At 43.4% G+C, this 12878-nt stretch overlaps 1 protein-coding gene across 3 annotated transcripts in view; it reads left to right on the top strand.

Annotated features, from left to right (window-relative positions):
* The window catches only part of klhl29 (kelch like family member 29), a 200748-nt gene that overhangs the window by 159320 nt on the left and 28550 nt on the right, over positions 1-12878 (top strand). For all 3 annotated transcript variants that reach the window (XM_084378088.1, XM_084378090.1, XM_084378089.1), the window contains 2 exons: positions 3872-4054; positions 7000-7180. In XM_084378088.1, the coding sequence (XP_084234214.1) occupies positions 3872-4054; positions 7000-7180 (364 nt within the window). The remainder of the gene's footprint in view (positions 1-3871; positions 4055-6999; positions 7181-12878) is intronic.

The raw sequence follows: 12878 nt of genomic DNA, 5'->3' as shown, positions 1-12878 counted from the left end.
ATGCAGTAACATAATCATGATTCATGGTTTGTCAGCACTGCCTAGTTTGACAGTTTAATCTGATTTTCGCGAGCTTGGTGTTGTTGTACTGGACTGAGTCCGTTACACAGAGGTCGAATAGTAATTACGCTATTTCAGATATCATCAGCTCGCCGTGCCGTATCCATCACGCACCTTGTGGACAGATCTCCTTCTCTCCATAGAAAATCATTAAGATCCGGCGACTTGACATCCGTCAACAGGTCCGGTGTGTCAGCACCATAATTCTGCAGTTCAGCCCAGCAGCTCATTTTAAGTTTTTAGGATCTTCCATCTCTATTTTCCCCCAGTTTTACAGCCTGTAACTTAACTGTTTTGTGTAATTTGCAGATGCGACTGGCATCTTCTTAAGAGGAAAAGCTCCAATAAAACCACTTGATACTACCTCGACAGGACCACATGGCAAAGCTAGCAACTAGCTAGAGAACATAGTGGAACATTTAGCTGCTGAAAGACAAATAGCTTAGTTTAAAACATTCGAAGATTAAAGATTCAAATGATCAAAATAATGTGAAGAAATAAGAGTTTTGGCATTATATACTTTACTACGTAACATACTTCACTACAAAACTGCACTGTTGAACAGCAGCATTTTTAACATGTTCTCAGTACCTGACAAACCTCAGACTGTGGCTGCGAGGTAACCTCACCTCAGAAAGTATTTATTTGGTTAAATATGATCCTTTGAAGCAGTGAGTTGCTCAAAGCATGTGCTCAGTTGATATTTTGTGGATAGAGGAATGTAGAATATACCAAAAATATAACAAAAGGTCAGTAACAATCAGCAGAAGGAGACGTTTTCTCCCCAAACTGCCATGGGTATAAACTCTGTCAGGAGAAAAAAAACAAGAGCTGTCAAGACTTGGTTATCCCTTCATCCCCAACCACTCGTCTCCATCTTTCGATCCTCCATCCCTTCATCCCTTTACCCAACTCCCATCAAACCTTCGACTGACTGACAGCCATCCCCTGTGAGGCTTCGTTTTCTTTCGACAATCTGCGCACATACGCACACATAAACACACCCACGCAACCATCTGATCCGATGCCGTGACTCCCCGTCAGCGGTGCCGCTCTCCTGTTTTGTTGCGTTCTGACAGGCCGGTGTTGGGCTGTGTTAGCTTGTGAATGTGTTCAGGGCTTCAGGGGTCAGAGCCGCGCAGCAGCCTCAACCGCCCAGATGTGGACTCTCCCTGACGTGTCTGGCCAAGCGGAAAGCGCTGAGAATAACCCTGCACATGTGCACTAGGTGATAATAAAGACTTGTGCGTGTGCACAGAAGTACAATTCGGCACGTTGAAGCAGCATGTGGAATTGCTTAAGGTGGCCTAATTAGACTCTGTGGGGGTTCAAGTTGGTTTGGTGGAGAATAAATTCTATGTAGAAAAACAACAGAAGAAACTACACGTACTTTATTCAGTCTTTTCTTTTTCTTCGCCACACTAGAGTGAAAGAAATCCAACAAACTCCTGCAGCTTCAGGAAATGTAGTATTTGTACAACCTTCACAAGGTGTTAAGATTGAATTGAATATGTCTTTATTGAACACTATAAATGTATACAGATATTAAAACAAACTTTAAACAGTAGAACATTGATTGATGTGAGCGGAAAGAAAAGAAAATCCCAAATTGGCACAGACAGACAGACACAGGAACTTTGCCAAATTAATGGAGGCAGTCAATATCAACAAACCGAAACAGCTAATGGGATGAAAGAAAAAGGAGATGAAAAGAGATGAAAAATGTAATCCTGTAAAAGCATAGAAAATGTCTGACTTAAAATCCAGCAAAGTTGAGGAAATAGCGTGTGATAAAGAGAAATGGAGTGCACACACGCACGGCTATAGCAGCAAACTAATCATGAGGAAGAACAATAGCAGAACAAAGTCAATATAATTAATGTGTGTGAAGGTATGGTTGGAGGCTCATGAGAGGGAAGACAAAGAGCCTGTTTTCACTTAATTTTTTTTCAAAGAACAGCCGCCGTAGCTGCGCCTGTCCCATAAAACCACACACCCATTTATTAACCGCGTATCCAAGGTCTGTTGGAGGTCTTGAGGGCCGTTTGAGGCCTGCAGTGTGAGGGCATGACGCTGTGAAAACGGGCCCATGATGGGAACAAATTCAACTCCATCTTTTTCAGCATCGCTCCAAATTCGCGCACATCTTTTACACGCTTGCCAGAGAGGGCGGGCGACACGCTCGACTCCTACGCCTTCCGCATTTTTCTCATGGCGCTCCCTTATTTAGCAGAGCCTCATCTTCACAGTGACACCGCCGCGATTTCTCCTTGGGCCATCACTTTCTTTTCTCTTTCCAAACGCATTCTTAAAAATCTCACAGAGGGGGGAAAAAAAGAGCCAGCCGGCTTTAAGCTGTCCACAAAGTCTAAGCTGTATGTCCACGATATGTCTGAGGCAATGCTTACTGCACTGTCTGTTTGCTCAGCCTCAGCAAAGCCCATTGTAGTATTTGTATCTTTCTCGCCCTTTTTTCCCTCTTCCTAGAGAAAAGCTCTCTGTTTTACCAGCCTTGAAAAGAAAAACAGAAGCTAAAGGAAAAAATATATGGGGATAGTTGGCAGAAGGAAAATAAACAGCCACCTATGGATGCGCCTGTCAGGAGAAGGCCTGCGTGGAAAAGTATCGATCCAAGCAGGTGAACCAGTGGTTAGCCTTGGTTTGGAGTGTATGAAGATTACCTTTCCCTCCCCTACCTCTCTTCCATTCCCTCTTTGTTTTTCTCACACCGTCTCTATCTCTCCCTATCGCCGTCCTCTCCCTCCCTGGCTCGCCTCCCTCTGCCCGCCTGCCTGCTGCTTACAAACACACAGCTCATTTCTGTCTGGCGGCTCGTCGTCTTGCCTGCTCACTGGAGCCTGCTGCCGAAGACTGAGAGGGACCTGAGACACGCATGTGGCTGCCTGCCAACCTGTTTGTGTGTTTTGGATCACTGGTGTCTTTATCCAGCAGCTCTGTGTGTGTGTGTGTGTGTGTGTGTGTGTGTTTGTGTTCATGCGTGTCTGAGAGCAGAGATCGGGTGAGGAGCAGCAGGGACGAGTGCTGAATGTGCTTCAAGTATCTTCTTAATCACACGAGGTCCTCAGCACGCGTGTGTGTATATGAGACGAGACACATCACCACGTACAAGTGCACACACATTGATTCTCGCCCATTGATTTTGCGATTCTGTTATGCCATGCCCAAACAGTGTATGTTTCACTGTGTGAGTGTGTGGACAAGTGTGTAGGCTAGTGCTCGTGTTATGTGTAGGAAGGGGAGAGTAAGAGAGCTGGGCGGCAACCAAAGGAACGGCAGCCCCATCAGTCCCGGTAATTGAGTTATACTTTTTTGCGTTTAACTCGATTCCCGTGACCAAGAGGAAACTTTTTCTATTTTGCATTTTGTTTTTCATTTCCAGACAAGCTCCGTTACTTAGTGACAGCCAAGGCCCTGCTGAATTCAAAACAGCAGCTCTCCAGCTCCTCGCGCTGGTCCATGAAGCCTATCAAGGTTCTCGGTCTGAAAAATTAAAAGTATCAAAAGATTTTTTTTCTCAGCGGTGCCGTAATTAAATATATATAAAAAAAATGTTGACCTTGCTCTCAAAAGCCGTATCTAAATACTTAAACATAAGGCAACCTGCCACAAAACATTTGGTCTGTTAGTTACTGCAGCATTGTGGAGTCTCACAGAGGCTCTGATTCCCTCTTGGCTCTTGTTTACTGGTGGAAACCTTCCCTGACGACCTGCTTTCTCCCATCTCTCTCCTCCCTTTGTCCACCCCAATCATCCTCTCCCTCCATCCTCCTCCCGTTCCTTTGTCCTCTAGGTGTAGCTGAGGTGATAGTTCTGGTGGGAGGGCGTCAGGCGATCGGGATGAACCAGCGCTCCCTGACAGCAGTCACCTGTTTTAACCCCCAGAACAGTAAGTGGTACCCGCTGGCCAGCCTGCCCTTCTACGACCGCGAGTTCTTCAGTGTCATCTCGGCGGGAGACAACATCTACCTATCAGGTGAGCTAAATCGAGCGCTCCGGCAGCACAATTGTAGCTTTCCTGTCGCAGTCGTTTAGTGGCACAGAGCAGGAGATGCCGTCAGTGTATCACCCTGCAGTAGTGAGAGGTTATCACTGGATTCAGGAACATTTAGTATCAACTCTGGAAGCAAAAAAACAAACAAAACTGAACTACATCATCATAGGATTGGTTTAAATTAATACTGTAAACATGCTCGCTGTGCTCAAAACTGACTTCTACTTAGTTTCCTGTCACATTAGCAGGATGACTCTGAGGATGGTGGATGTCAGCCTGCTGGTTAGATGGTTTAGAGGATGAATCCTACTGACTTCTTTGATCTCCTTGGTTTTTAGTGAGATGTTTTAACAGCTATGAGATGGCCAGTCGTGAAATTCAGTACAGTTTTCTTTTCATAATATCATTTCAAAGTGTAAGTATATACGTCATTCATCTAAAATGCATATCTGATGCATCATATCTCATTAATAACAACACTTTTACTAACATTCATTTGGAGACCTAATTTCCCTGTAGGGCCACAGACAAGAAAATGAGTTTCTTCTAAACTAGCAGCTAGTCCGAGATGTTCGTGTTGGGTAGACAGCGCAGCAACACAGTACATGAAATAAGCACAGCAGGAGCATCCTAACTACACATCCTTAAGCTTTAGTTATGGATGAAAGTGAAAGTGATGAAATAAACGAGTTTGATGATTTCAAATATCTCTGCAATTCAAATCAACAGCCAGTAGTGACTGTAGTTAGCGCGACATCACAGTGATTTAGTCTGTAAGGTTGTAAAAAAAAAGGGATATTTTCTCAGAACAGCAAAATCGGGGACTTTCTGACGTCCAACCTCTTTCTGTAAAATCACTTCAGTCATGATGAGTCGTGACAAAAGGTCTCCACACTTGACATTCTTGGTCTATCTTTTTCAGTCTGTGAAAGACAATTCTGCAAAGTGAAGCTTCCCAGACTGCCGCCGACTTCTCGTGACCTTTTGTGAAACAGTTAGAGTTTTTTAAAGGGTAGCTGCCCCTCAAAGCTTACTCATCTGTTGCTTTGAAATTTTAGCTCTGGCCAACACTACAGACATCTTTAATGTCTTTTCTTTTCAAAAGAGTCCTTTTCATATCGAATGTCTCTCTTATTTACCTTCTGTGAAGCTTCTTTTTTTTCTAAACTTGACTTTTCTTTTTTCTCTCTCTGTCTGGCTTTACAGTCGCTGCAGTGTTCTGCAGTTTATTTTGTTCCATAGTGGCACACTGTGCACTCTGTGACTCCCTCTATGAGCCACCTTTAAGTTGCTCCTCCAGAGGTAGACTGAATTTCTCCCTCCATGGTCCATTTGTGCGAGAATCCTGCATGGTACTCAGACCTTGACATTGCGCCGTGGAAATGCAGCAGGATTTGTCCTACGTGTACCTTTCCTCTCCCTCTTTTCATATAAATGTAAATTTGTGTTTGGGCATTGGAACAGGTCTGCATGTGTCCACTGGGAGTCACACAGCCAGCGGAGAAATCAGAGGTGTTCTAGCTAGCCAATCAACGGACTCCGGTCTGTAACCTTCCTCACACCTGGAGCAGGGTCACTGATTCACGGCTGGTGTTACATGTCAGGCAATGCAGCTAACAGGGCTGCTTTGAAGAGAGCTAAAACAAGTACAGGTTTGATGGTTGACGAGTCAACACAGCAGCGGCAACAACTTTCAGTCTGTTAAGGCGGTCCAACTCACAAAGCAACACTTCTAAAATGAAAAAGGAGTGGAGATTTCAACACTGAATAAAATATTAAACACAAATTTAAGTAATCCTCCCACTTAATGCCAGATTTTTGCATGTATACATAATCTCCTTGTTATATATCATAAAGAAGTTATGTAGCTTTTCCAACTTAAAACAATTGCCAGCACTATGAAGCTGCAGGATCTAAACTAGAGACTTTGAAGTTCATTTTGCACTCCTGTTTGTGTTTCCACTGCATCTGAAGGACAAATGGAGTAAAAGAAACAACAGCAGAAATTGAAATTCAAAAGGAAAACACAGTCATGCTGTTGTTCTTTCAGAAAAATAGACAATCTGTTGTTTTATAATCAAAATGTAACTTTTTTTCTTTTACTTTTTGCTTTAATATCCATTAAATATCACCTGCATATTGATACTAAACTTGGCCAGTGATGTAAATGAAGCAGGAAACAATCTGAATCAGATTCAGCATCCATGCTTGACCAATCCAATAGTGTCTAAACTATTGGAAAGTACTTCCTCTGAATTATGGACTTTTTTTTTTTTGCTCAAAGTTTTCTCACAGGGACAATATTTCATCTGTTTCTCTGTTTAAACTCTAAACTAAAGTAAAGTTCCTGGGTTCCTCAAAAGTTTCTGGGTTTTGGGGGAAAGTTCCCAAGCACCCTACGATTGGCTTACCCTGATCTTTATAAGGCGTGCGACTCCTTTCCTATTGCCAGGAGACGAGTTTGCAGGAACAGTAGAAAGCAGCAGATCATGTACATCATCATCAGACTACATCTAGACAAGCTAGCAACGGAAGTTACTAAGGAGTGACACATCTCACTTCTTTCTGATCTCTGTTGAGAGTTGCACATGCTTAGTACTCATCAGGCAGCTGACTGGCATTGAAGAAGCCACTAACGCTGGTTACTTTCTTTTACTTTAGTCTCGCTTTAGTCAACAAGTCAGCCCCCTTAACTTTAACACACGTCACAGCATCGTGCCTGACAAGGGGCGTAAAGTAGCGTGCCCACCTGGGTGTTGTGTTGTCATCACAGCTGATCGGAGCTGCAGCCGATGATTATTTTATTTGATTATTACCGATGATGACTAACTAATCACAGGCAGAGTAGAGCAGGTCATTCCTTCCCCATCCTAGGGGATTTAACCTCACATACCCACTTGAATAACCCTTATCCTTCTATATTCCAGGTGGCACAGAGTCTGGTGTGATGGTGGCTGATGTATGGTGCTACATGTCCCTGCTGGACAACTGGAATCTGGTGTCCCGGATGACGGTGCCTCGCTGCAGACACAACAGCCTGGTGTACGACGGCAAACTGTACACCATCGGTGGACTGGGAGTATCAGGGAACCTGGACCACGTGGAGAGGTAAGAATCAAGCAGCTTGTTGATTCCTCCGGCAGCTCGCAGCTGGTGACTCGCAGTCCCAGAAATCTCTAAACCGAATTCGACAGCCATCTCATGTGGACGACTCCACAAAAACTAGGTGGATGCCGAGCAATCCAGTTTGAGCAAATAAATATTCACACTGCGCAGCGAAACGTGGCAGATGGTGTGGCACGCAGTGGTGTGGTGCAGCATATTGCAAAAGTGGTTGGACAGGTTTGTTAGCATTTTCTGTGAGAGCAAAAGGTGCAGAGGAATGGATCTGAGCCGGAGCATATTAAATGTTCCCAGCTGTGAGTGTTGTTGTGGAGTGACAGAGCGCCTCTTACTTGTTTATGAGTGGTGCATGAGTGAGGGGATTCGCTTTCAGAGAGCAGAGTGTTATACTGTGGCGGATTCCATCCACTTCAGCGCCAACAGATCGGCAACACTTCATGTGAAGGTCGTCCGTTGTGGCACATTCAGCCGGCTCTTTTCGTCATCTTTTTTTTACGATGTTTTTGTTGAAACTCTTCAGCATAAAACCCGACTGAGGCGGTGTCCTCAGGGGCTATAATGAATTCTTGGTGGCATAAAAAACATGAACAGGGATTGTCCAGATTTATTAATCAGATTCATAACACTTGACTTTTGTAACACCACTCCACATTTCATATTTTTTTTCCCTCTAACCTGGGCTCAGAAGCAGAGAGAGGGGGCTACCTTCCCTGCACGGCAGAGCGAGATTAACCAAAGCAATCAAAAGAACATTACTGAGTATATTAGAGCAGGCCGCTGCCGCTCATTACCTAGCAGCTCAATTGATCTCCAAAGCTGCTCGCAATGCACAACAGTACTCCAAATGAAACAGCCTAATTTGATATTTCCCCATAATGCTGCCATACAGTGTCGTTATGACAGGGGGTAGATGGAATATTTGCCCCATAATGGAAACGCATTTGATTCCTCTGTCTCTGAGCTGCTTAATTTGAGAGCTGCCGGTGCATCTGGGGCATTCGCTGCTCCAAAGAAATCAGCATCTCGTCGTGTGATGTGTTTGTATGCGGTTTCTCTGTCTGTGCCCTCGTGTGCGTTTCTGTGCGATCGCAAAGCTTCTCTCGAGCCCTCAGCAACTGGACTCCGTTATCAGCATCGTAAAACTTTAACCTACTTTGCCTCTCTCCAAGAACTGCCAGAGGCCTCTTCTGCTTGGTATTACTGCCCTAGCGCTGCACTCTCGAAGGTTGCAACGGCTAGGGAGAAATAACCCACACACGGAACAAAATAGTTGACTCTTAATAGTTAGGAAGAAAATGCACGGCGCCGGGGCTGAAGCGAACCATTTGTAAGGCAAGGTCAGGGTCGTATTCACCGCCTTATCGTTTAAAAGCTAACAGGTCTCTCAAGCTGTTTGGGCAAATTGTCAGAGAAGTCAACTGGCTTGTTTCTCAGCAACCCAGGCTTTTATTTTGTCTTTTGTCAGAAAATGGTAGCGAGAGTCAGATGGTCGGTCTAAAAAGTCACTATTCTGGGAATAAAATGCCCCAGACACATGGAAGTTTGGGCTTTTAGATGGGGGCACAATCATGTCTTAGTTTTATGTTTTATTTTTTTTCCCTGTTGATTTTTTTGTGTTCATTTTATTATGATAATGATCATACATGCATTATTCATTTGGCAGATTTCCATTTAAAATGTGTTATTTGGATAGTCTACCTTTTCTCTGACGAGATGCGTTGACCTGCTGTGAATGCCTTTACCAGCGACTTTGTTGATGAATTGTAGATTAATCAACTGGCAAACACTGGCACTGTGAGCTGCATGCACTTTCAGATCTAACTATGTTTAATGTGGGGTTAGGGGGGGGAGCTGTTGCTAGGGGAAAGATTCTGCAGCTTTGCAAATAAAACCTGTTTTGAATCTGCAATATTCCCTGTAGAAACTTTCCACCCTAAAGTTCAGGCTGGGAGGAGAAACATTATGTTTTTCAATAAGAGACATGTTAGATGCTCGTAGCCAGTTTAGACATTCACATATCAGTCCAAAGGCCTCAAGGGAGGGAGTACATCTTTCCTTTGGTGAGCCTGTGAAGCAAAACTAACGCGGTGGATTCTGCATAATTTACAATCAAAGTTTGTGGAGAAATTAATACCATAAACACAGATGTCTACCTCAAACATGTATTTAAAAAACATGGTATTCATTAGGACTCGATGGAAATACAGCCAAATGGAGTAATTATGCAGATTTACACCTTTGAGTAATATTCCTTCCTCTTTAAGAAGCCTCCTTTTTTAAAAAGTATAAAAAAGAGCTGTTCAACAACCAAACATCACTTCTGTAGTGTGAGTTATCTCTGCTGGGATGTAAAGCAATGAAGGAATTAGGTGACTACAAAGACACCATAGATGACCGTCTTTGTCATGGACTACAAAAATGCATCAGCGAGTCTCGGCTGAATAATCCCATTTACTAACAACAATGTAACATAAATCCTCTATCCAGCCTGAAGCAAGACCTCACAGCCACGATAAATGGAGCTAATGATGAGGGTTGGACAACTTTAAAAAAACAACATTGGCACAAGGGATGAGCAGATACTTGGCTGAACAAGAATCCGGTACAGATAAAAAATGTACAAGTATCATCAGAGTAAATCTGTTCTTGTGATGAGGGAAAATCCTCGCTGGGCAGCTGACGGACATTTATTCTGTGGTGGGAAGAGGACTGAAAATCTGTACTCGACTACAAGTACAGTTACATTACTGAAATATTACTTAATTACAAGTATAACTACTGGTGCTGTATTATTATACTTCTTAAGTAAAAGTACAGACAACTCTTTTCAAACACTACTCAGAGTATTAGTTACTTTTTAACTGTTGATGTTTAATGCATAACGGGACTTTTTTTCTTTTTTTGGTCCATTTGAGCAGGTTACCTTATTGGCTGCAAAAATGCAGATGACAGGTTTGGATATTAATTCAAATTGTACTCGGTACCTGATTATGAATTTAAATTACTGAGTAGATTGCATGGTGTAATGCATACTTAAGTTCCAGTTAAATTACACACTTGAAAAAAATACCCAAATACCCCACAAAAAATTACTTAGTTACTGTAGAGTGAGTAGATGTAATTAGTTACTTCCACCCCTGCATCTGTTCATTCAAGTGTATTAAAAAAAACTGCACAGCTTTCTAATTCTGCTGTTCTGTAAATAGTTTTCCAACAAACAATAATTAAAGCAGCCCCTGATCAACCCATACCAGTGTCAGGCTGAAAGCGATGCCCACTCTGAGTCCGTTTACAGATGCAGACACTTAAGTCGGTCGGACAGAAACGGATAACGGCGTATTTGCTCATCCCTCGTCGGTATATTACTGTAAACGGTGACTACCTAGTTTGAAAAAGAAAAACACTTTTTTCTCACAAATGAAAAGTTGAATTCATCAACAACTAATCACAGCCCGACTCATTTCAGTGCACTCACTCAGCTGCAGCCTTACGTGGTCTGAGTTGTAGCTCGTGGTAGCTAATGTTTGCACGCTTTAGGCATACATTGATCTATAACAGACATTACTGAGTCAATTTGCCGACTGTTTGACTTGTGCTACTTATGAAAACTGTTTAGAAATAAATGGATTATTTCGATGCTCCACAGGTTTGAATGGGGTTCTCGGACGCTGTAACAGATACCGTGCCTCCAACGGAGTTTATTTAAAAAAGGTGATTGGACTTGGATCTTCGTACTAGTAATATATTCCAAGATGAAATATTTAAACAGTTGTGAGGGAATCAGTATGGGGGCAAGTTTTTGTTTTTGCGAAGAAAGAATAAGCAATTCTAAAGCTTAAGGAGGATTTGAATCACAGGCAGCTGGTCTGTCAAATCAACTCAAAAGACAGGTGCGATAAATCATATACGGTCTCAACGGCTCACCAGGAAGAGCTCGGCAGATTAACAACAGCAGTTTGTTTCATGAGACTCATGAACAGCAGTTTATTAAATTTCTCTAATTAGTTTTTGTAAGAAGACGCAGAACAAAAGCCCGACGAGAAAGGGTTCAACTCGAGAACTGCTTCCTGGTTAAATGTCAAACTACATTCTCGCGTTTTGAACCGCTGCACAGGTTGAAGCTTTGTGTTTTGTTTTATTTTGGACGGCTACGAATCTAAAAAAGAAAAAGAGCTTATTTTATAACCTTGGCTTTGCTCCTGCTCCTACGCACCAGCGCCTGAAGTTTGCTCCAGCATACATTGGAAGCACTTTCCTAACCTTAAAATTTCATAATTCTAACCGGCGAGGATCATCAAGTTTTTATATAAGCCCATCACATAAATACTCAAAGCTGTTTAAGATTATCACGATCACTTTCAGGCCGTTTTCTGAAGGCATTTGTTCGTATCTGCTTTGATAAATGAGCCCCATTAGCTGCTGATCCTGTATTTTGTAGCCCACCACCGGATTTGGCAGGTACGGCTCTGCTGTGAGACGCAGTTGGCTCTGCTGCAGCGCTGCACTGTTGGGCCAAAACTCTAAAGATAGTAGAGACTCCAACAGGGAGGAAGCCAGTCCACAGCAGGACTAAACCCTGGCCAGTGGAGATAAGGGAACTGTTATTCAGGGCTTTTTTTTGTTTTTTTTCTTTCGCCTCCACATAAGGAGGAAGAACTGCACAGGTCTGAAGTGCAGTTGTAATATGGAGTGCTAATAACATTCAGAAGTCATTAGTCAGTGCATGTGAATGGCTGCCTTGTTTGATATGCAGATGGCTGGTGGGGATTGTATATGAAAGCTGGGGAATGGCATGAAACGGTGCGACAGCCAGAGTTGATTTGCTCCGCTCATGGAGTGATTGATGCAGAGATTGTTTACACACGCAGCCAATCTTTATTTTTTTCTCACTGTGTGTGTGTGCGTCTGCATTTCTGCACGCGCTCGTGTGTTTTCAGCACTTCACCGAGTATATGTACATACAGTATGTATGCCACTGTGCACACACTCGCGTTTTATTTGTGTGTCTGTCTGTGCGTCTGCATACATCAGCCCGGCCTCAGCCAAGGTTTCTCACCTTCCAGCTCTGGCTCGCGGCGCCCTGACTCCTAATTTGCAGTCCTCCCTGCCTCCCTCGCTCCCCATCTCTCCATCCATCTCACTGAGGGTTTCACGCTCCTAACCGTGAAATTCACCCACATTCACAATTATGTCTTCAATCAGAGCCATCTCAAAGCTAGTAGGATGCAGCCTTTCTCTGGGAACGGCAGGAGGTCCACATCAACGCTCAAAGGACTGAGCGGGCTTATTCCTGCCTTCGCTCTCCCCACTAATGACTGACAGATTTTTAGGGATGGGAGCAGTCAAGTTCGGGAGGCTTTTAACTTGCAATCAGGTACCCTGGGCCTGCATGCTCCTCAGCATGTTGATCCTTTGGCAAACCAATATGATTGCAGATATTGAATAATTCATGGGTGTCTAATGATGTGTCAATCACAGATGGTTTTGTTTTATTTATCGCGCTCTATGCACAGGTTTGTGCGTCCTCCAAGCTCTATTGCAAGTTAATATTGCATGAAGACTGTTAGCGACATGACACTGAGTACAGCAACTAGCTCTTCTCATCAGGGACGTTGTGCTGTTTGGCTAACAAGTCTGCGGATGATGTTCCCGGGCTTCTTTATGGCTTTTCAAACTAAAATGA

The sequence above is a fragment of the Pagrus pagrus genome (assembly GCF_965226575.1).
Source record: "Pagrus pagrus genome assembly, chromosome: 16".
NCBI lineage: Eukaryota > Metazoa > Chordata > Actinopteri > Spariformes > Sparidae > Pagrus > Pagrus pagrus.
Note: the sequence above shows the minus strand (reverse complement) of the source record. Positions and strands in the feature narration are given on the sequence as shown.